Source organism: Strongylocentrotus purpuratus, unplaced genomic scaffold (genome assembly GCF_000002235.5).
Source record: "Strongylocentrotus purpuratus isolate Spur 01 unplaced genomic scaffold, Spur_5.0 spur5_scaffold_4, whole genome shotgun sequence".
Taxonomy (NCBI): domain Eukaryota; kingdom Metazoa; phylum Echinodermata; class Echinoidea; order Camarodonta; family Strongylocentrotidae; genus Strongylocentrotus; species Strongylocentrotus purpuratus.
This window is the reverse complement of record NW_022145610.1, coordinates 22,502,926-22,527,201: the sequence shown is the minus strand read 5'-3', so window position 1 is coordinate 22,527,201 and position 24,276 is coordinate 22,502,926. Positions and strand designations below refer to the sequence as shown.

Below are 24,276 nucleotides of genomic sequence, written 5' to 3'. Positions count from 1 at the left end.
TTTATTTTTAGGGCTAAATTGATCACATTTTGTCCTTTAAATTGGCAACGGTATTTGTCTTTGATTGCTACATTGTTCTAATGAAATGTAATGTCTCTGAAAACAATTTATATGGGCAGGAATGTTGTTGAGAAAGTTGAAAAGTTATTACCAATTTTGATGGGAAATCAATGATTTTGAATTTCTCAATATGTTGGCAACTTATGGATTTTATTAAAGCTTATTTTCATGTTAAAATTTCTGACATCAATCGCAAGACAGTCATGAATAAAAATGGATGCAGTATGTGCATAAATTAACCCTTAAGTTAATTGCTACCTATTCTTTGTGCTTACCTGCACTCATGGCACCCTATTGAATGTGCCAATTTTCTGATGTGGCACATTAAGGGCTAAAAATAAGAATATAAGCCTTATGGAGTTGTATACTATTTCATATTATAAGGGTTTCTTCCATTGTTTAAAAATTTACCTTGGTGAAAATGGTGATCTACAGGTAGCAATGTTATAGTCCATTATTAGGGAAAGACTCATATATCAAAAAAGAAGTTCAAGATGGTCTGATGTATATTTCTTGGTTACCAGTCTTGAGACAGAGGAATCTAGATTTTTGAAAGCAAGACAAGATTTGAATTCCTGAAGCAAGACTTTCCGGAAGAATATTGTTTGCCTAAAAACTGGCTTAGGCGTTCGGAACCGAGTCGCGTCTTTTGGATGGTGATGATAAATAATCATATCTGATTGACTCACATCTGATTGACTCAAATCTGTTAAAACCCAATTCACATACACTGCAATAGGCAATGAAATGGGGATAAGAGATCAAAAGATTAGAGATTAAGAATCAAGGATATGGGGCATATGCTTTCTCAGAACTTCTCAGAATTTTTCAGAAGTACATTTTATCGGTCAACCATACAGAAGTCACCAATATTGTTGCCAATTTACCTCTTTATTCTTTTGTGCTTCTGACTACTGCAGTAAGGATGGAAAGGTTGTGTACCAAGCCTGGATACATTTCTCACGTTGTCCAGTATGTGAACGGACTAGAGACGAACAGACTTGATTTTTACCCTCATGATGAGCTTCCTGAAGGGACGTTTCTAGTGTCTCGTTGCTCACTCCCTGGACAGTATGTGTTGCGTGGTAGTGCAAATAGAACCTGTTCTGAGAGCAGTTGGACAGGAGTGCAACCAAGCTGTGGTAAGAAAACATATATACCCAAATTATGGAGATTATGTAGGCCCTATGTTTTCAAGCTGGGCAAGGCCACTCACAAAAATACTTTATATGGCTCTCCCAAATCTATGTGACATTCACAGCAATGCCAACCCAATAGGATGGTTGTCCTAAAACAGGGTCTTTCCAGAACGCAAGACAAGGCAGTATTTTTTTGCGCAAAAACGCACCCAATCACTCTTATACTGCATTTTGAACCTACCATTTTTAAGTTCAAAATAAATATGTGCATCAAAATGCTAAAAAATGTTTGCAGTCATAATGATCTCCTCCTCGTGTACTAGCTCGATCTAATGCATGAATTCATGATAATATTCAGGAAGAAAACACCTTGTTTGAGCGTTGAACGGCAATCCACAGTCAAAATGGCAGAACTTGTATCCTACACACTAATACACTATATTTAAATGGGTATTGCACGATTATCCACCATCATGCTCCCCAAAAATGCACAACCGCGCATAGAATACTAGTATCAAATCAATATTGACGGCTGCTGCATTGTTTCCAAGGATGGCGGAGGACAGTCTGCTGGTGGCATCATAGACCATGTGCGCAATTAGCGTGTAGCGAGCGAAAGTGCCCATCCAATGTAGTCAAATTCAGTGGACTTGTGAGTAAATGTGTGCGATATGCAGCGCCGTGTAGGGAGGCTATTTGTAGATAGGCGGCATACGTTATAATGTACTTAATTATCATTTCCTGTAACCTTTTGGTTGTTTACCATAACGCTGTAACAAGAGAAATAAAACAGGAACAAATATGGCAAAACCGTAACGGTGTGCATCTCTGCGTTCAAATGGATATGATGTATGTAATAATTGTAATCATCTGAATTTATATAGCGCTTAATATGGAAAAACATCTTTAAGTGCTTTGCCTTTACACATACTTATATCCCAGTCACTGGATTCATTCGCGGACAATTCACGAACAATGTGAACCATCTCCACTCCCTGGGGAGCATTTCTACTATATGGTCACCATGTTGTAAAGAATATTTCTGAGTTAAATACAGCATAGGCCTGTTTGCACTGAGTTTTTGGCCCAGAAAAATTGCAAAAATCCAATCGAAAATTCAAAACATTATGTTAAAGGGATTATTCAAAGATTCTTTCTAAAACTTAATCCAAGTAAATGTGCCAAATTGAAACGGATACGAGTTCGTAACTCTCGAGTCATATACAATCAGAATTCTCATTATGTTCTATCTAGTACATGTGCACCTGTACATGCGATAGGTGTATTGCTCACGTAAGTATGCATAATTGTTGTAAGCAGTAGGCTTTTGCCTGTGGACTGTCGTTCTTGCTTCAATCATATTTTTACCATGATTATTCTTTTTCAGTTGATGCAGACACCAGGATCGTCTTTCAAAACAACCAGCCCCTTGACGTTAGGAGTAATGGAACAATCGTCATTCATCCACGCAGTCGGCTCTACCTTTCTTGTCGCGTGCCTTCCCATAACACAGCAAGATTTGTATCAGATAATGGACCGGTGAGCATTGGCTGTAGTGTAATATCATTAAACCCTAAATATAAAAACAGACAATTTGACTTCTGAAAATTCATTTCAAGTTGTTGGATGTGTTATGTCAAATTATTGCTGTTATAATCGGTAGTAAAATTCATGGGAGAATTGATTCTTTGCAGTGAGTTAAGTATTCAGAACAATATTTAGTAGAAACAAGAATAATATAGAATGATAATAATAATAACAAAAATTATATTATGATGTGATGTAATTTTAAAATATATATTTATATACATGTATATACACAGCCTTGTCTGGCTTTATGGGGGATTTTACCAGATGAGATAGTAAACTGGTTCATTAGAAATGACAATGTTAGGTTTGAATTTATCATCTGTTAAGAGCCAGAGGAGCGTTGACTCTTATTAATGCCTTCTGGTTCCAAACAGACATAATAATAACAATAATAATAATAATAGCCTAATAGTCCACTCCAAATTTTATTAAACCGAAACGGAAATACGTTTTGCCCAATTGATCGTGAGCCCGGCAGCCACTGAGCAGCGCCAGATCGACGTTGCTCTATCCCTTATTGTTGAACGCCAATCAAGGTAGCAACAACTCCCATCTTTTAACGTCTTTTGGTATGACGCGGCCGGAGTTCGAAACTACGACCTCCGGGTTGTGAGGCGGACGCTCTACTTACTGAGCCAACACTCCGGTTACTGTATGAAATCAACTTCATGTTATGCTGTCTTCTGTCCTTTTGCAGTTTGCTGTTTATCAGGACCTATCAACAATGGTAATGGACCTATACCCACCACGCACAATACATTCTGGGTGGTTCACTTGCCGGTCTAATGACTATACTCTTTCTCACACTGTCTATGTTCAGTTTGCTGGTAAGATGAGTTACATCCTCATCCTTTTACAAATTTTATTCTATTATTTCTGGAGTGGTATTCTACAAATGTTTTATTTTTCAAATATCATTGTAGAGGCCATTCCCTTGTTTATCATTACAAGACGTAATAAGAACCCCCCCCCCCCCTCCCCAACCCCCAACCCCACCCTATAGAGACAAATAAATGGTGAGGATTTGGGAGCATAATGGCTTTTAAAAATGATTCAATTTGAAGAACCACATAGAAGTTAACTTTGATTTAGCTCCTGCGAAGGTGTGTGGGCATAAACATTTGTCATCTCGTCTACAAGTTCATTTTACTTAGTAAGGGTGCATTTAAACTGGCCAAATCTCTTTACAGAAGGTACGTTCGCTGCTCCCCTAGCATAATTGTATTTTTTTCACTTGCCACGCTGGAATCACCAATACTTGTATTAAAGATTTCGTGCAGGCATCTCATACATTGTATCTTGAAATTGAATGAGAATGAAGAATTTTGTAGACAATTTTTTTTTTAAAGTCACAAATGTTCAAATTTGATTACATTGCAGAGATATTTTGTGACCGTCCTACGACACCAACCAACGGTGCATTCCAAGACCATGACTACTACGGTTGGAAAAATGGACGATATTACATGGGCAAAGTGATCACATTTGCTTGTAACGATGGCTACATTCTTGATGGGGAAAGGAGAATTACCTGTGTGCTTGGGAAGTGGTCACATCCTGCTCCAAGATGCCAAAGGCACAGTAAGAGCCAAGAAATGTCTTTGACTTTATCCTAAAGCTCCCTTATGGCTATCATTGCACATCTATTTGAAATGAAACAGATTTACATATTAAACATAGGCTATTTCATGCATAATGAGAGAACATCCAAGCATTACATGTATAGAGCCTTGTTCACATATAACGTCGCAAAACAGCTGCAGTATTTTTAATGATGACACAAGTGTAATAAATGCTTCACATTTCTGTATCTTGTAACACAGAGCTAATAAAGTGAACACATGAAGGACCTTTGTTGCACGCAGTTGCTATTCATTTACACATTTTTTTTTAACACACTTTTTTAAGGAAGTTTGCTGTGTCATACCTGAGCGAGCCTTAATCGTTGTACATGTATAAATATACATTAGGGAGATGTGAGTTCAGCTTGTGGTTGGCTCGATCCTTTGTCTTTCTAGCTAGAGCATTGTGGTTCCAATCAGAGTGACAGCTTTACTATGAAACCTATAGGTCTGTCCCGAGATATGTAAGACTATCAGATCTGATGGATGCACATCTATCTGTAAAGCCCAATTCACACACACACACACACCCATACACGCTTCTGGTGGAAATCGAGGGCTCAAATGTACACATCAGTATGTTATTACATGTTCAAAGACACATATATTTGAAGGAATATAACAACTCAAGGACAATCTGGAAATTTACAACAATACAGAGGAAATAATTTTGTAGGGTTCCGGAACGGAGGACGTCCTCGTATTGCAAACAGTCTTCAAAGTGAAAGTATAGTTCTTATTAGTGTCCTTGTTACCCACGCTCCTACACACACACACACACACCCCTCACCCACCCACCTACTTTCGTGAAACATTATCTGCCCCCACAATGATTTTTGTAGCATTTATACATGTATTGCAGCAAAACATAATAAAATGTGAGTATCGTATAATTTATGGTATTTGTCGATTTACCCTCATTCTAACACAATCATGGTTTAGTAGGGGAATTTGTCATGCATATCATGGTAATGGAAAATATGCTGTATAATGACTATACAGTTCTAATTTAGTTACATGCAATTATAGATTTATCGGTGTAGAATTTTCTTGTACTGTGAAAGAAAGTATATACTTTATGCTTTGTTCAATCTCACTTTGCTTGTTCGTTTGTTTGTTTTGTTTCCTTTGAAAAAACAAATGTTTTTTAAAATAATAACTAGGAGCAACATGTGAAGAACTACATCCCCCAACCCATGGAACCAAGATAGGAGGGAACAGAATAGGTGACTCTGTGCTCATAGGATGCAACCAGGGATATCAGTTACAAGGAGAGCCTTTCTTGGATTGTCAGGAAAGTGGAAACTGGTCCCATCCTCTACCTGCTTGCATTGGTGAGTTTTAGGATCGTGTAGATTGTTTGCCAAGAGTAAAGACTTGGTGAAAGTAGGTTTCTTGTGCTAAAAGAAGAGTTCAACTCAAGATTTTCTTCAAAAGGTATAACATGCTCTGTATATTTCAGGTTCCATGGAGTTTTATTTCAATCAGATTATGCACTTTGATTATTACTTCTGTAAAGATATTGATCATACCAGCTGTATGAAAATTGCAAATATTAAAATTCTTTTTCGGCTTTGCTGGAACCCACAATAACCTGTATGCTCTATAATCCTGACCATCAGAATGTCTCAGACATTTTGGGGATGAACAGCCCCTTTATATTTGCTGAGTTAAATCCATGCAGTTATCGATATGCCTGTGTATTGCATCATAATTTGCTGAAACCGGATTTGGTTGAAGCTGTGGCCCACCAGGCAATTGCACCAACTTGCCTTCAAATCTTGAGGATGAGGGACATTTATGTTGATGAGATTTCCTAACGAGGTGGTAGGTGGAGGATGCAGTGTGTTACATATGAGACATGACCGTCTAAAAGGTGAAGTATACATTTGAAGATGGGCAACACCTGTTATCAGGTAAACACCCGAATGGTGTCAAGTTACTATGAGGACCCCTTGATACAAGTCTTTAAAACACAATACCATGTTGAGTAGCTTCTGATTCTAATTTTGAAATTTCATCACCTTGAACAGAAATCATTGAGCCGGAGAGGCCCTGTGATTCGGTCAGTTGCGGGGTGTGGCAGAAATGCGAGACCGACTCATCTGGGGTTGGTGTCTGTAGGTGTATCAGTCCCAATTCCTGCCCTGTAACGAATGAGACAGAGGTTTGTGGGACAGACGGACGGAACTACACCAACTTTTGCCGGCTCAAGGCTCTCGCATGTATTCGGAACACTGGCGTAGAGGTAGCTTCCAGGACTTGGTTCTGCATTAATGGTAAATCATTCACGATAATTCATTTAAGACTTTATTCTTAAGGTTTGGTGATAATCTAACTATAGTTCTGCCAATAATTTGAATTATTATTATTTTTAAAAATCATGATTATTATCATTTACATAAATGTTATCTCTGTATATGACTTTATGAGTTAACACTCTTCTGGCTCCAAACAGGTGTTATGTTCCTGGATAAAAAGAAAGAATCATAAATATGTACATGTATTTACATAGAAGCATATTCTAACATTCGTTCACAGTATACAGCATAACTGAAAGGTATACCGGTAATATAAGGTCATTCATGTAAGCCTGTTGTACTGTTGTGATCGTTTAACAATGTTAAATCTGAGATGCACGGCACTACGTGTTATCAGTGTCTGTGATATGGCGTTATATTGAAGCCCTAAAAAAAATTGCGCCTCAAAATGATCTAGAAGTGCTTTAAAAAAGTAAAAACCTTTGTGTGACCGGTTTTACCATACTCGTTTTCCCCAATAGACTGTAGTGTTATGAAAACCGTTTGGCAAACACAAAATTTGATTTTGATTTTCAATCATAAATATCTTGATAAACAGACAGGCGATCGGCTTGTAAAAGTCATGGGTACGTACCTGACTGACCTAAAGGTTTATAATTATCATTGCAGCATTAGCTAAATCAAGGATCTAAGACAACGTTACCAGATCCCTTTAAATAGACTACCTAGCCTAGCTAGGCCAAGGTCTTGTTAATTCAGTAAAAGTTTTTTTTTTAGTATAATGAAAATATTTAGATTAATTACCCAAAATATGCCAATTTTATTGGCAAAGTTGTAATTTTGTTTATTTTTAGGTCATTACAGATTATTCCGCCAACTGTTAAACAAATAAAAGAGCATCGGCAGAATCGGTTACTAATGATGATGATCTGAGATGTAACGCTATACATTTGTTTCTGTTTATTGAAACTCTATCCCAGGTGTGCCTGAGCATGCGTTGCTAACACCAACGCCATTCATTGAAATCGAAAAGCCAAGCCAGTTATCCTCCTTTGAGAGCTCTTATGAGGAATCACCTCCATCTATCCCTGAACCAACTCTCCCGGCAACTGAAGGACCTGTACTAGAGCCAGACACACCTTCATCCAGATCTTATTCATTCTGTCATCTCGATGAATGCCCTAGTAGCTCAGCGGCAGAATTGAGCCAGGGCGCAACAGCAAGTAATAACAAGAAAATGCTCCTTGCCGTTCATGTCATTTTCTATTAATTCACTGTCATGTTTGTCCGTTCTAATTTCAATGTTTAGGGTGTGAAAACTCCCATTGGTACAATTTAGTACCATGACGATTTGACAACAGATTTGAGAATTTTCCAAACTTGGATCAACCATTTACAAAATAGTGTATATGTAGCTTGCATGAAAAAGATGAACTGACATAAATCTTTGTGTCAATATTAAAAGCTTTTAAAATTATCAAGGTTTAAAATGCTGGCATTATAGGGAACTTGGCAATACTTCTATTTGGTAACTAGGCTCAGGTAGGAGTTGAGTAATAAACTGATCAAATTTGGGGACAAAATGTTTGCTTTTAAAAGGCAAAGTCACTTTCATGTTTATATGTATCGTAGACTCATCCCCACAATGTGCTTTCTTTTACAGTCGTCATTGCTTACGCCGACAATTGGGATGCAGACCTTGGCATCTTAAGGATTCAAATCTATGAAGTGATGGCGGGAGGGATGCCATCGTGGACAGAAGGTTCGTCTGAAGCAAAATTTAAAATGTTGAAACGTGAAGGAGAACAAGAAAATCAACAATATCCATAATAACACCACAAGCAACAACATTATTCTGAATTTTTATTGTGCCTGAATGCTTGATACATCTACTGTGTCTGTAGTTTGCTTTACAGATGTCCTTTGATACTGAAAACTGTAATTGTACATCTCTCTGTTAGGTGAACACTGCATGATCTCAGAAAATATTTTTAGGAAGATGACTATGTTTGAGTGGTTTTATACATCTTATTTAATTCTTTCATATTTTAACCCAATTTCATCATAAACCACATTTATATACCAAGTTATACCAAGATGCCCATATTTTATGCAATTTTTTTCGGTATTGCATTGTACTTTTTTTCTACAAATTGTTATTAGTGTATTTTGTAGAGAAAGCACAATCTTGTAGGCGAAGTCCATTACCGGTAACCGAAAAAAACAATACTGCCTGTAGTAATTAGGCATTACATTGCATTCTAATTTTTTGCAAGCACATTTTTGTATACCAAACAGTCATATTGTTTGCAATAATTGCTTTGTATTTTGACGAGGTGAAAACATGGTCATAAACTTTTGACTTCTCCACATACAGACTCTTACCAAGACGTTCTAATTGATGTGGGTGCTGCCTCAGAAAGGGGATGTCTTTGCCCATCCTTTCAAGCAACAGACCCTGTCATCATACGCTTCAGTCAACACTTGAGGCACGATGAAAAAGGCCAGCTCCTACACACTGACATTGTTCTCCCATACTCTACAGATTTGTACCATGAAATAAGACTGCTATTAGAAGGTGAGCAAAGGGTGAATTTTTCAGAACCATTATCATTGTTTTCTTTTTGAAAGCACTTGTTAGTTACTACATATTTTTGGAAGAATATCCCACAAGGACAGTAACCCCAGGAAGGTACGAGTGGTTCAACTGCCAGACATGCCCACAGTTTATTATTGTAACTTTAAGTCATCGTTTACGACACCCAAGATACAATAACCAATCACTCAAAATGTGAAATAAAACGATTTCTCTTAACCACTTTTAGCATGTTTTAGCAGGTATACCTAAATGTACAATTTTCCCATCTGCCATTGTTTTCTAAACCCTTCCTATTCACTTTGGTAAACCAACAAAATAAATTAGTGGCCTGATCCGTCCTTCATTCTGTATGGTAGCCCAACATAATGCTAATATGCAATAGTCCAGAGTGTGCAAAGTTAAGTTATTTCCCCCCAAAGGGAAATCCACCTGAACATAAATTGAGATAAAGAAAAGCAGAAACATCTTGATAAAGGATTATTAAATTTAAAAAAAAATAAATAAAAAAAATCGATAGAATATGGTAACTCATTGATATTGCTTGCCAATGGTTGTTTTATACAAAAAGGTTGTTTCATACAAATAAGTACATGTGTAATGTATAAATACATGTACAGTTTACTGTGCATAACTGCACAAGTCAAAGCCGGAGGGGGGGGGGGAATACTCAGATTTGGTTTGGATGGGGGTGTGACGCTCAAGCCTCGAAACCCCTTATTAGTGGCAATTTTGGGCCATTTTTCTCAAAAAAAGACCCACTGTACACAGTACACTGAAAGATGTGTATGGGACTATGCAACACTTGCATGATATCTATCCGGTCCAGATAGATATAATAATTTACTAAATATATCAATTATTAGGCAATTTCCCGGCAAAATTTGTATAATCACGTATTAGTCAAAACATATTCTTTCACATGATTGGTAATAAGAGCTTCCATTTCGTTTCTTGAGAGGGGGGGCGTTTCCCAAAACTGGTCTTTACCTTTAATGATATTTTGTTAAAAATTGGACCCACGTTTAGGGATTTTTTGTGAAAAAGTGACCCATTAGAGTGGCACACCCCGTAAATAATAGATTTTTGTTCTGATTTTAAGCTCGAGGGATCATTGGTCGTTTATCAATTAGCAACTTTGTTGCCATTTTGATAAGTGATTACCTATAGACAGCCAGAACTTTTTTCTTCTTGTCTGTAATATGGAAATTGTAGGAAAGAGTGAGTTTCACTCTATCAGAACGATTGAAGTTTCAGTGAATCAAGAATTCTTCCCTAGGTAGAAACAAGTATGATTATTTCATGCTAAATTTAATGCTTTTATTCTGACAAACTGCAGAGCCTGTTCGTGTTCAGACCCCAGCACCCCAGACACCTCGCCCACAAGATGAAACGAGCGACAGCTTTAGCAGCCTTGGCAGCCATGATGGTCCAGAGGGACAAAATTCATGGTTTCAATCTGATTCAGACATCATTACTACCACGGCCCGCACCAACACAGAGATCGTTGATTCGCCGCGTTCATCTGAATCCTCTTTTGACACATAATCTTGTTCAAGAGTGGATTGTACAGGTGGCTTATACAGACTTTTTTTTGTTGTTATTTTACAATGCCATCAAATTGCTTTCTCTTCTTCCACTTCTTTTTGTCTTCCTCTTCTTCTTCCTTCCCTTCTTCACCTTTCTCCTACTTATCATTATTATATTATTTTCTCTACTCTTTATTTTAATTTTTCTTTCCTTCTCAAATTCACTCTCCTTGTACGTCTCTAGAATCTCATATTATACTACTCCGTTCTCGCCTCCTATAATACCTTTTAAATTCAGACCTACTATATTGTGTTAATCAGTACGGGAGCCTATTCACATACAAGCTATGCTTTTTATTTAGGATCCCCACATTTTACATCGTTTTATCTACATATTTCAAAATTTTGTACTTATTTTCGGTACATTATACCTGATTTGAAATCTTTAATTAAAAAAAAAAAAATTCTTGTGTGAAATCTACTCTTATATAATATACAACAGGGTATTCAACAGGGTATGAAACGATGAAACGGTTGGCTCAAGACCGAGAAATGTGGAGAGACACCTGATATAGAATTTTGAATGGGTCACTGAACCTGTCATCAACTGACAGATCACTATTGATGATGATAATATACACCTGTATAAAAAAATTAAAAAAAGTGTTTTTTATGTAAAATGTGGAATAAATAAAACTTTAAAATTCAAATGTGGGGAAGCCCCAGTGGTATCACTTCATATTCAAAGGTGTCGCACATGAAGGTAATAGCGGAGTCGATAACGACCCGCTATTTGCAAACTTAAAAAACATTTCCCACAAAATGTTACACCCCAGTTACCAGGAAAACCATTACAAAATAAGTTTTAAGAATAACCCAATTAGGGGCATTTCAAGTACCAAACAAGCACCCTAAAACATTGTACATACCGGTATGCATTCATGTTGGCAAATACAGTGAAAAGATTACTCTTTTTCATGAAATTTCTTGCACTTATAAACACACATTTTTTTAGTTCCAAACACTAAACAAAAAAAGGACACGCCCATTTATTTATTAAAATCCATTAAATTCGCTGAAAATTGTCAAAACACTTGTACACGAAGTTGGCATGAAGTGACAACACTAGGGCAGGAGAATTTATGTCGTTTGCGATTTGAAACCACTTCTGTTGGTACTTTGCAGCTTTATGGGGGTCGTATTCTGAAATCTTTTCTTTTATGTTAGCGACAGGTACAGTATTTTAGTTGTTACAACAATTTGAAATCACAGAAAGTGAACACTTTTCATCGGTGCTTTGCAGAGGTATCTCTGAACTATAGGTGAACAGTCAGCTATTTTTATAGGAACTAATCGATGGCTCGATGATCCGTTATGAAAATTAACATGCCTAGATTATCACCAACATAAAAGATGAAAGAATTTCAGAATACCACTCTACCGATTACATAAGCGTATTGATAATATTGCTACAATGTGTTCACCATACAACCGTTCAGAGAGAATTTTTGAGCACACATTGTTGGGTATACATGTCCATGCTCAGGGCTTGTTCAGATATGGTGCTTTAAAGATAAAGACCAGGGGGGGGGGGGGGGTTGTTTCACAAAGATTCTAAGTCTAACTTAACTCTAAGTTGGACTTAAATATTATGAAGAGCCATTTGTAGCCTTATAATGAAATATGTTCAAAAGCAAAAATTAAAGTATTTTAGACTTTTCATAAATTCTATATCAAGAATATGAAATCTCCCATGTTAATAGAAAATATGAATGATTTAAATCAACATTTTATGCCTTTTGAAATAAGTTTTACAACCTATTTTCAAGGATGCTTATGGCTTTGATTCCATAACATTTAAATCCAACTTAGAGTTAAGTTCGACTTAGAATCTTTGTGAAACACCCCCCAGTTCTGGTCGTGCCATTGCATTGTGAAAGAAACGTTGTGGAATCGATCAGAAAAGGTTGATCATCTAGCATAGAAGTATTGGTGTGTACTGCAAGGTTCTGGAATCATCAAAATAATAAGAAAAATTGGCCCAGTCTTGGTAAAGTTACAAGCACAGTCACAGAAAGATGTATATGGGACTACACGATTCATGCGTTATATCTATCAGGTCCAAATAGATATATTTTACCAAATATATTGATTAGTAGGCGGTTTCTCTGCAAAATCTGTATCATTACGTATTAGTCAAAACATATTCTTTCACATGATTGGTAATAAAAGCTTCCATTTCATTTTTTTGAGAGGGGGGCGTTTCCGAAACTGGTCTTTACCTTTAAGTCACCACATACGTTTTTGATTTGATAATGGCCATGGCGACGCTAAACTAAAGACTTGCGCATATTCACCAAGCGCTGTGTTATAAGCTACAGAAATGTAAAGTGTGTTTTAGGTCGTCTTAAAAACAGGCCTGATAAAAACCCGATTTAAATCATTTTTTTTCTTCCCGATTTAAAAAAAACAACAGATTTTTTTTCTTCTTCCCGATTTCCCCCCTATTTTCTCTATTCTACCCTATTTTTTTCCCAATTTTCTTACTCGAAAGGGGGGAACGTTGTTAGATGCCGTTTTTCCCCCGCGAATCCTCTTCTTCTTATTTTTACTCAAGGGGGACGTGGTCGAGGGGAAAACAAAAAAACTTTTTTTTTTTTAGTGCTCACTATCACCCCTGTATAAACACCATGGGGGTTATGCCATGACTGAGCGAGCCTTGAAAGGAATTTCTTGGCATTGTTAAATCAACTGTACTGTGATGCACCAAGTACCTCACAAGTATGAATAATTTTTATATTTGATCAAGTAAAGAGAGGTGTTGCAAAAATTTGATACCGTGTTGAATAATGAATGAACGTGTATTTTATGAAATCATCCTTGTATAACAAATTGGCATAGAGCATAAACCGTATGGAAAAGTTTGTTCATGTAACAGTAGTAATAGGAAGATTGTTATGAACAATTTTGTCTAGTTATCATTGTTCTTTAGGGACTTTGTACGTGTAAAATAGTGATGCATTTATTAACCACGAAAGAGGAAAGCTATGACAAATTTAATATCTAGCTCGTAATGTAACAAATACAAGAAAAATAAAAGTACTCGACACATTTTTATGCTGTTAATTGGCGATTCTAGTATTATGGTGATGGTACCGACGTTTAATTTGCTTGTTTTTTTTTTTAGAAGAAAGTCTTTTATTTTGGACGATTACATGTAGTAATTGCTAGGGAAAAGCCAATGATTTTTATGCCTCCGTTACGAAGTAGCCGGAGGCATTATGTTTTCGGGTTGTCCGTCCGTCCGTCCGTCCGTCCGTCCGTACGTCTGTACGTACGTCTGTACGTACGTCCCGTTCTCGTGATCACGTTATCTGAAGAACGGATCAATGGATTCCTACCAAACTTTGGTCATATATGTATCTAGCAAAGTCGATGAACTGATTAGATTTTGGGGTCACGAGGTCAAAGGTCAAAGGTCACAGGGCTCATTATGTATGCAAAAACAGCTCGTGATCGCGTTATCTGAAGAACCGATGGATGGATTCCTGCCAAACTTTGGTCATGTATGTATCTTGTAGAGCCGATGAACTGATTAGATTTTGGGGTCACGAGGTCAAAGGTCAAAGGTCACAGGGCTCATTATGTATGCAAAACGGCTCGTGATCGCGTTATCTGAAGAACCGATTGATGGATTCCTGCCAAACTTTGGTCATGTATGTATCTTGCAGAGCCAATGAACTGATTAGATTTTGGGGTCACGAGGTCAAAGGTCAAAGGTCACAGGGCTCATTATGTATGCAAAAACAGCTTGTGATCGCGTTATCTCAAGAACCGATTGATGGATTCCTGCCAAACTTAGGTCATGTATGTTACTTGCAGAGCCGATGAACTTATTAGATTTTGGGTAACGAGGTCAAAGGTCAAAGGTCACAGCGCCCATTATGTATGCAAAAACAGCTTGTGATCGCGTTATCATTAGAACAGATTGATGGATTCCTGCCAAACTTAGATCATTTATGTATCTTGCAGAGCCAATGAACTGTGTAGATTCTTGGTTCATAAGGTCCAAGGTCATGGGCTCATTATGTATGCAAAAATAGCTTGTGAACGCATTCTCATTAGAACTGACAGATGGATTACTATTTAACTCTGGATATCTTGCAGAGCCAATGAGCTGAGTAGATATTAGGATCATGAGGTCAAAGTTCAAAGGGTCATATATGTATATGAGAAATTGTTTGTAATCACGATATTCTGAGAACCTGTTAATGGATTACAATTGAACTTGAATTTGAAAAATTTCTTCTGTTTTGGTTTGTAAAATTGCTCTATGACGGAGGCATCATTTTCGACTGCGCGCAGTCGAATTCCATCTAGTTTTTCTTTAATTTGCTTGAATGATTTATATACCAGTACTATAAAATGAGAATGCAAAGCAATTCTTTTTTGGGGGTTAAATGCCACCCTCACCCTCCCCTTTTTAATGGCTCCCCCTGTCTAACGGCCAGGTGCTTGGACAACAATTTCATGAATTGCGGCAGAAATTATTTGTCTTTTCTTTTTTCTTGGTCCTTATTATCGATTCTGTCAATAGCTACTTCAAATACCGGCATGTGTGGATGGAGAGCGAGGGTGGCGATCGAGGGTCTTATAAATTAAGCGTGTATTTTGTAAACTTTTAGGTGAACTCTGTGTACAGAATACTTTGTCACCATCTTATTGTTGGAAAAAAAAACCTGTTATGCTATGACATGTGTATTTTGAAAAATATTTTTTGTCACACAATGTACTGTACTTGTATTTGCTTTGAGCAATTCTGTCATAGAATATTTTTTAGAATAAAACAACATTAAGGTCTGATGCAAAAAAAAAAGTTTTTATTTTGTCATTTAGTACAGTAGAATCATATTACAATGTTAGTCCCATATTGTATTCAATACATGTATTTTTTGTTTTTGTTTGGGGGGGGGGGGGGGGTAGGGGACTTGAAAACAAAGCTTCAATACATTGGGATAAATTTGTTAGTCTCAAAGGACTTTGTCAATAGGTTCCACCGTAGATGCACTACAGTGTACTACATGTATATGTATTTCAGAGAGAGAGAGAGAGAGATACTCTAGAATAAGGAGAGAAAGAAATGAGAGGGAGATGATGAAAGATAAGTGAGAAAGATCACTTTATTGGCTCATGTGTAGATTGTATCTACAAACTGGTCTATTCGTACATGTACTTCCAAACTGAATAGCAGTGCAACGTACGACAGCTTTTCGTCTTACTTTCCGGTAGCAAATCACAGGTGCTTTGCTCCTTTAGCATCTGCTTATAGTTGTGTTTATTATTACTATTATTATATATTTCAGCTTTCTGTTCATTCTTGCAAGTTACTCTCCCATTTGATGTGTACAAAAAATATTTATTTCCATTTTTCTCCTATAAGCTTTCTCACTTGGCACACCACTCAAAATGTATTATGGAAGAACTCATAACAGTACTAAGGGTCCTCTAAAAAAAAAAAAAAAACTTGCAAATCATACATTTGGAAAACTTGACATTCTGTCTTTAAAGATAAAGTTGAGGTCTGGGCATGCGATTGCATTGTAAAAGAAACGGTGTGGAATCGATCAGAAAAGGTTGATCATCTAGCATTAAAGGTATTACAAAGTTTTGGTATGGTCATGAATTTGGTTCAAATTAACATATTGGAAGCATATGCATTCCTACAATATACATTGATCGTTGTCGCGGTTGAAATCGAGTCTAAAGTTATGAAATTATAAATAATAAACTCTTTATATTGTATAGCTCCCTCTCAAGGTCAAGATATGAATTTAGCTATGAAACAATGTTTCTTGACTGAAATTAACCTTTTAGCTATTCCCATTTTGAAATTATATATCCCAACTACATATTCTGAGATTTTCATGGTCGCAGCTACGATTGTACGGCCATAGGCGCTATTTGAAATTTATCAAAATTTACCGGGAGCACCGGTAAATTTTTGTATTCAATTTTTCTTGAAAACAGAAGTTTTTTAGGGGCTAATTGTTTTAGTGCTTATTATACATCCACAGGGGCATCCAGATATATAAAAATTGTAAAGATTCACTATCCACCCAATTTTCTAAATTTCCCAAAACTTTGTATTACCTATAAGTATTTGTGTGTATTGCAAGGTTCTGGAATCGTCAAAATGATAAGAAATTGGGCAAAGTCTTGGTAAAGTTACAAACACTGTACACAGAAAGATGTATACCGGAATGGGACTACACGAAAATGTGGCGTAAAATGTTCACGTTTTATCTGATGTTCTTCCACACTTGCATAATAACAATAACACTCAGGAATTATTCTTTACCTCTTCCCAGAACTCAACCTTCTCTTTAAACAAATGGAAAGTAGTCCAGCACACTACATCACAGCCCATACAACTTTCAAACACTCGCCAGTCTGCTTCTTTTAAAGCCCCACTGTACTAGTGTAAAGGAGGGATTAGACTACAAGGCATGTTTGATGACAGGTGGCCATCTCATCAACTTGGCTCTCAAATAACATAAGATGAAGAGGATCATGGGGGACCAATGGTCACCAATTAGGCATTGTTTGTTATATAGAGGGAGCAAGTAGCTACAAGTAGGACAGTGGCTTTAAGAGTAGTTGTCTATCACGGTTGGATTTTCTTGTAAAGCCCCACTGCGCTACTTGCGCCCACTATGTAGCAATTAAAGCCCAATCGGTGCCTGTCGGTCCCCCATGACCCCCTTTTTCTTATGTTTAATTGAGAGCTGAATTGAAGAGATAACCACCTGTCAGATACCTTCCAGGGAGGTCTAATCCCCATAGCCAAACTAGTACAGACATGCTTGAAAGAACTCTTCCCCTGCATATCCAGTAGCTTTTTGTGTCACTCAGAGTCCAGGAAAAACAGGAATTCAATTTCAAAGTACTGTGGCACCACAGAAGACAAACAAATGTAGACACAATTTTCAATTAACCAGAGCAACTTGCTTTATTAGATATTTAAAAAGAATCAATGAAGCCAATATAAAAGAGACACAAATGTGTTTCCTTTTCTACAGTCAAATATACACTTTTACACCATGCAAAATACTTCAGTACTAACGGGGAACATGAGAATAGATGCAAACCTTGACATAAATGTTACAATACAGTGATCTTTTAAATTCATGTATATACTCTCAGATTTTTAAACAAGAATACTGCAAAAATGTCTGAACACAATAAAAAAAAAGTTTTATATTTCACCCTTTTAATCAATTACACAAGGAATTATATGAAAATATAACAGTAAAAAGTCAAAATGCAATAGTACATGTAGTCATCTAAGGTCATTATGGTCATATTGTACAAAACATACTTCATACATGTAGCTTCAATGATATAGTATATTCACATTATTCAATATTAAACATATGAAAACAGTCTCAGATAAAAGTAACATTTCATGACAAAAGAAATTTTGCAAAGTTTCATGTATATTTTGTTGGAATATTATTTTTTTTTTAACCTAACTTTTTTTTTAACAATAAGAAAACATATCAATATGAGCAATATACACAAACTGTTGGCAATGCATAAAGGAAATATCTTAGAGCTACAATCTTACCATAGAACGATGAAAGCTGTTGATGACCTTACTCTGCTAGATCCGTCATGCATCCAAGCCTCGTAAAGTCGGTACATCCGTAGGAGAATATATGCATCATTTAAAACCATTTCCCTGCTTTTTTTCATTCATTCATAACTTAATTTTACACATATTCCACCTACAGTTTTAAGAGTATATCAGTTAAAGTTATCTACATACAAAAGATTACTTTATATATATTGTAACAGGTCTCAAAATAATAATACATCAAGGCAAATAACAGTTGTTTCTATAATCTATATCCTACGGGCAGCATACGGTACATGATTTTTCATTTTCAAATGGAAAAGAGAAACGTTTATATCGCGCAATGGAGAAAAAAAAAATCTTGTATCATTCATAAACATAGAAACATGTTAGACTGAATAATTAAATGCATTTTCAACATATGATTGTCAAAGTACTATATTTAAATGTAGAGGTGAATACAATAAACATAATCATTTCAATAATTGTAGCACAGCATGAAATCACTTTGTCCAAATTTTGATTATTTCCTATCACAAAATATATATAAACAAAATTGGAACAAAGAAAAAAGATCAAATACAAATGTCTGCGATTGTCAAGACAAAATAGTTTTTCAATAATTTATAGCATATGCATTATTCATTTTGATACAAAACGTTTATGACAAATCAAAGATCATTGCATTGCTTTTCTTATTCACTTACACGTTTCAGCACTGCGAGGGACAGCCCAGTTCACCTCCTACTAAAGTAAGGGAAAAGAACTCGTCAACAATTCAAATAACCGCTTTATATAACACGCAAAGTCACATCTCTCTTTAATAGAAATATGCAAATTCAAGAGAAAAAAAATATTTTTGGCATTGCATTATAGGTAGTAGACGCAAGTATATGTTATCAGTTTCATTTTTCAAATAATCAATCATGTACTCTGTACGAAGATGCCCATACGTTGGAACATTTATATCACGAAAGGGGGAAGAAAATACCATCGTAGTGCAAACAACTCCTAAGGGCCTAGGCCTCAAATATTCTTGTGTATACATATTATAAGTTGAGGTACTAATTAATATTTACATGGCTTACATCAAATAGTTACACGTTCATTACATTAATTTATCATAAAGGAATAAGTTTAAAACACTACAAACAACCCTTACCATACTATCACTGTAAAACACAACATCAAAATATGGCTTACATACATAACCTATTCAACTCTTCAGGCACAGAAAAATCAATGAAAAAGTAATTTATAAACAAACAAAAAGATAAATGAATAAGATATTTAAGGTATTAATGACAGAAAAAAACAGAAACAAACTCTATATACATCCTGTTTTAACTTATGAACTCCACTACATAACAATTTTAAGTGTCTGGCATAATCCTATGTTACATGGAGAGCAAATTCTACCCTCTGAACGCCACCCACCACGGGCGTCCACTACAACAACCAAAAAAGCAAGGAATATGTGTATCGGCGAATCTTTATATCAGCAATGCATATAATGATTTTAACGAAGTGTTGAAGAATTCGTGAGAAGAGATACTTTAAAACTGCTTCACTGACCCTGTGAATATATAAGAACATGAAACAAAAACATTGCAAAATGGGTTGTCCAGGAAGATCCGTCAGCATCTGAGGAGAAAGTGTGGTTATATCTACAATGCACATATACATTATGAAAATTAAAAGCTTTATTACTCCATAATACTCTAGTACTTTAAAAAAATTGCTACATGTAGGTTGAAAAATTTGTATTCAGATTATCACACACAATTCAAATTTATCTTATTGATATGGGACATATTTTATGCAAGAGTGTACGGGCGCTTTGAGTAGTCCATTTTGTTGTTTAAGAATGTTTTGAAACTTTCAATATCTCATTATAGCAGTAATATTAGAAGCTCATATTTTTTATACAGTATAGTTAAAATAACATTAAGATTTTTTTGGGGGAAATTTGTACACTTTCAGCTTTCACAAATTTTGAATAACAAGATTTTTCATAGCAACAATTTGTTTTCAATATTGCCTGATTTCAGCGTTACCAATGGTATCACGGCATGAAACTTTCGTTAATCTGGACAATTTAGAAACTCTTTTCTAATGGCAAGCCCCATCAATTGCCACCCCCCCCCCCAAATGTTAACAAATCACAGGTGTCAAAATAATCCTTTCCAACAGGCATGAATTCCAGTATTTGAAGGTGAAAAAGTAAGCCCCACAATATTATCAATATCATAATCATTATTTAATCTCCAATAACCCATGGCCATATATGCAAAATACGAATGGAAAATATTGCACATGAATAATAAAGTGCAGGTTTATTTCAAATATCCAATATTAGATCTCTTTGTGCAAGTCTTACATAATAAAAATAAACCAGGGAAAATAAAAATTCCAGTGTTAAAACTATTATGCCTCACAGAAGGCTGTACAACTTCATAAGAATGTATATGGAATATTCAAGAATCAAGATGCCCAGGAAAAGCATCTACATGTAATAAGTTTCTCTTTCTCTCAAATTCAAGAAAATATGTTCTTCAAAACAGATAGCAAGAACTATTGTAAAAAATAATAACTTGTCGATCAATAAGGAAATATAATCCATCGCCCATTTCACATGACATCTCTCAAATACACAAACATTCAAATCTCAAAATAATTATGAGTAAAAATACAATCTCGATATGAAAATGGAAGACGTCAAATGAAAATCAAGCAATATTCAATCTAAAGAAGACATGTCAAGACCGAAGACCCATTGTCACCATTCAGCAGAAAATACACAAATAAATATATTGATATAACCCCCCTAGTTCACACGACCAGAATTTATCGTATAGCTACCGGTATATGACAATTGTATACCGGTAGCTATACAATGTATTCTGGCAGTATGAATCAGCCCAATTAGAGGTTAGATCGTTTATAACCAAGTCCTGGTTAAACACAGACTAAGATAAGAGAGTCGGTCCCAAGATTTATGGAGCACTAAAAGTCTTCATTCCATAAAAAATAACTGTTTTCTTCCCCGAAGGCATCACGAAGAGTTAGTTCTATATAATCAAAGATATTTCAGAATTACACAAATTTGTACATAATAAATGGGACATTGATTTGCAATTATTAAATCAGTCAAATAAGTTTAATTAGGTTTAATCTAGTCTCATTTTCATGAATAAAATCTGGTGCCACATGATTTACACATAAAAGATCAAAGTGAAATATAGCATGCTTGATCTTCTATAATATACAATAAAATTCAGAGCATTTGGGGTGGAACACTTTCAACGTAAATGCCTCAAAATAGTTTTCTAGCATTGAACAAGGCAAGAAATTCTCAATGATTTTCTTATTTCATAGCAGTATTGAAATAGCTTTACTTCTTTTCCCACATATCAAAGTAAATAACAAAAATCTATAAAATGACTAATTTGCAATATTCACGCACTAACTTGTCACAATTCATTATTAACGTCAAAGTTTCATCAACATGTGAAATAATCATGATAAAAGAGAGAGAGAGAGAGAGAGAGGGGGGGGGGGGGGGGAGAGCACATGACAGAAGGATCTGTACTTTCAAATTTTAAGAATAACTTCATCAAGAATTAAAATATTTCGAAAATGATGAAAATATGGAAAACAAATATCAAGGAAGAAGAAGTCACAAAATACCCCTCAGTAAGCAAGAAAATCAAATTTTCAGAAACATTCCTACGATATAATACTGCATTTATACAGGTATCATCGATGATCACTCATTATATATACCAAGACAATAAATGGCAAGTTACCCGCAAAGAAATAGAACAAAGATTGCCTTGAAAAAATATCGTCAAAGCACACATAATATTCAAAAATCAAATTATTCATTTGGTAGAAATGTGGGCAGATATTTTTATGTCACAAAATAAATAAAATATTCATAAAAGGTCCACAAAAAAAAAAAAAAATCATTTTCAAGTACTTATGATCAGCTGGATGGTTGTATATATATATATTCTAATGAGTTAGTACAAAATCTAGAATGCAATTTGTAGCAAAAATATGAAATGCATCATATATCAAAACAAATATTCAAGTATAAAGGACAATATTGAATATCTTTATTTTGGAAAGGAATACATAAATTACCAGTTAACTGATTAACCACTAGAAATCTATGTTTTACGAAATGTGACAGAATTCTTAAATATATATAAATCTTGATGCATTTTTCTTTTTCAACTTTGATAATAAGGCCCTATCTATTTGGAAAGGAAATATTTGTGTGTGTTTGATAAAAAAAAGGGTTAATAGCTGTGAATGAGGTGTAAAATTATCATTTTTGTATCTCATGTCCAACTGATCAAATCAAATTCGGCTAAATTCTCAAAAAACACTGTCGTGCAATTATGTAGTGGCAAACCTAAGCAGCCCCTTCCTTAGAATAATTAAATAATTTTTCAGGTTAATTTCCTACAATTTCTAGCGATTAACCAGTTAACCGCTAATAGGGAACGTTTTTTTATGACATTTTCCCCCCAATTACAGAAGGAGTCATTATTCAAGTCAATAAGAATGCAGTATTCAAAAATTGCAAATGACAACAAAATCTCGCATATATTCATGGAAAATTCAATTGGATTGTATTCATACAATAGCAAATCATCAAATTGATCAATTCACAATATTAGTTTTACATTTTATCTTACCTTTGATTGAGGATAGGAATGGAGCTGCTAATTAGCCTGAAAAAGAAATTTGCCAAATTTCTTGCATACAATAAGTGAGCAAATTGCAATATACACAACAAAGGAGCACTATGGTCATATCAGAAGATTATATTTCAATAGCATATGAGGGCAAATGAGTGGGAAAACACGATATTGAAATATTGATGCAAATGTTGATTATGGGGAAAGCATCTCAGAAGAAGAAAAAAACATTTATGAAGAAAAATGCCCCAAATTATGACAGAAATTTCTATAATATTGATGTCTTATTTTTGGCTCAAAAAATAAAAAAATTACATCTGAGAAAGTCAAGTATAATAGCAAATAGCCATGCAGTAACTTTTAATGGTTCAATGTTGACAAGTAACTAGAAAATGACTATCAAAATGACAAGTCAAACATTTTCAAGATCCCTAATTACAATAATTAAGCTGGGGGGAAAATGAGCACTAGACCATAAACAGAGAACTAGGGAACAATAGGAATAGAATGGGGAAAAACAATTTTGGTCTGATAAAAAGGGAAAGTCTAATTGAAATTTAGACGGTTAAACTCCTACAGCTATTGTAATGGTAATGGCGATTGAGAAAGTGATAGTTGTATGGAAACTGAAGTATTTAAAGGTGTAGATCAAAGAGAATACTGCAAGTTATACTAAATATTGAAAGGCAATCTAACCTTTGAAATAAGTTCATTTGTACGAAAGCAGAAAAATAAGAGAAACAGAATGGCGTAAGTTTGAAACAAATCTGACCAATAATAAGTTCTGACTGTCTGAAATATGACATCACTACATCTATGCGAATCTCAAATGGGCAATTTGGTCAGTGGATTGTGATGAAGTCGCGGATAACGTTGTATAAAAAATAGGTAGTAATATCCATATTTTCTCCCCCTTGGGGCACTACTCAAAATTATATAATTCTTCCTAACAAAAAAAAAGATTCCAGTCGATGCATCAATAATAATGGCGAAACTGCTTCTAGCATTCCAAAATTAGATAAAACACATTCACGCACACAAAATTATACCACTCATCAAAAAGTATCCAAAAAAACACTGTCCAATCTTTTCTCTCTCATAATCATTCTGCCTCTCGCATAATCCTTTCCA

The 24,276-nt window shown here is 35.3% G+C and overlaps 2 protein-coding genes across 11 annotated transcripts in view; one reads left to right on the top strand and one right to left on the bottom strand.

The window, feature by feature from the left end:
- The window catches only part of LOC100892785 (sushi, von Willebrand factor type A, EGF and pentraxin domain-containing protein 1), a 48,110-nt gene extending 36,218 nt beyond the window's left edge, over positions 1 to 11,892 (top strand). The window contains exons 21-30 of the mRNA XM_030997438.1: positions 981 to 1,202; positions 2,587 to 2,738; positions 3,487 to 3,616; positions 4,170 to 4,370; positions 5,575 to 5,745; positions 6,445 to 6,690; positions 7,653 to 7,895; positions 8,336 to 8,434; positions 9,050 to 9,250; positions 10,608 to 11,892. Coding sequence (XP_030853298.1) covers positions 981 to 1,202; positions 2,587 to 2,738; positions 3,487 to 3,616; positions 4,170 to 4,370; positions 5,575 to 5,745; positions 6,445 to 6,690; positions 7,653 to 7,895; positions 8,336 to 8,434; positions 9,050 to 9,250; positions 10,608 to 10,816 — 1,874 coding nt within the window. The 3' untranslated portion in view covers positions 10,817 to 11,892. The remainder of the gene's footprint in view (positions 1 to 980; positions 1,203 to 2,586; positions 2,739 to 3,486; positions 3,617 to 4,169; positions 4,371 to 5,574; positions 5,746 to 6,444; positions 6,691 to 7,652; positions 7,896 to 8,335; positions 8,435 to 9,049; positions 9,251 to 10,607) is intronic.
- A 5,888-nt stretch (positions 11,893 to 17,780) lies between these two features.
- Positions 17,781 to 24,276, bottom strand: part of LOC100891918 (far upstream element-binding protein 3) — a 38,282-nt gene continuing 31,786 nt past the window's right edge. For 9 of the 10 annotated variants that reach the window (XM_030997013.1, XM_030997012.1, XM_030997016.1 and 6 more), the window contains one exon: positions 17,781 to 20,009. In XM_030997013.1, coding sequence (XP_030852873.1) covers positions 20,001 to 20,009 — 9 coding nt within the window. In that variant the 3' untranslated portion in view covers positions 17,781 to 20,000. Of the gene's footprint in view, positions 20,010 to 23,142; positions 23,179 to 24,276 lie in introns of all 10 variants that reach the window. The other variant, XM_030997014.1, reaches the window with a different exon arrangement.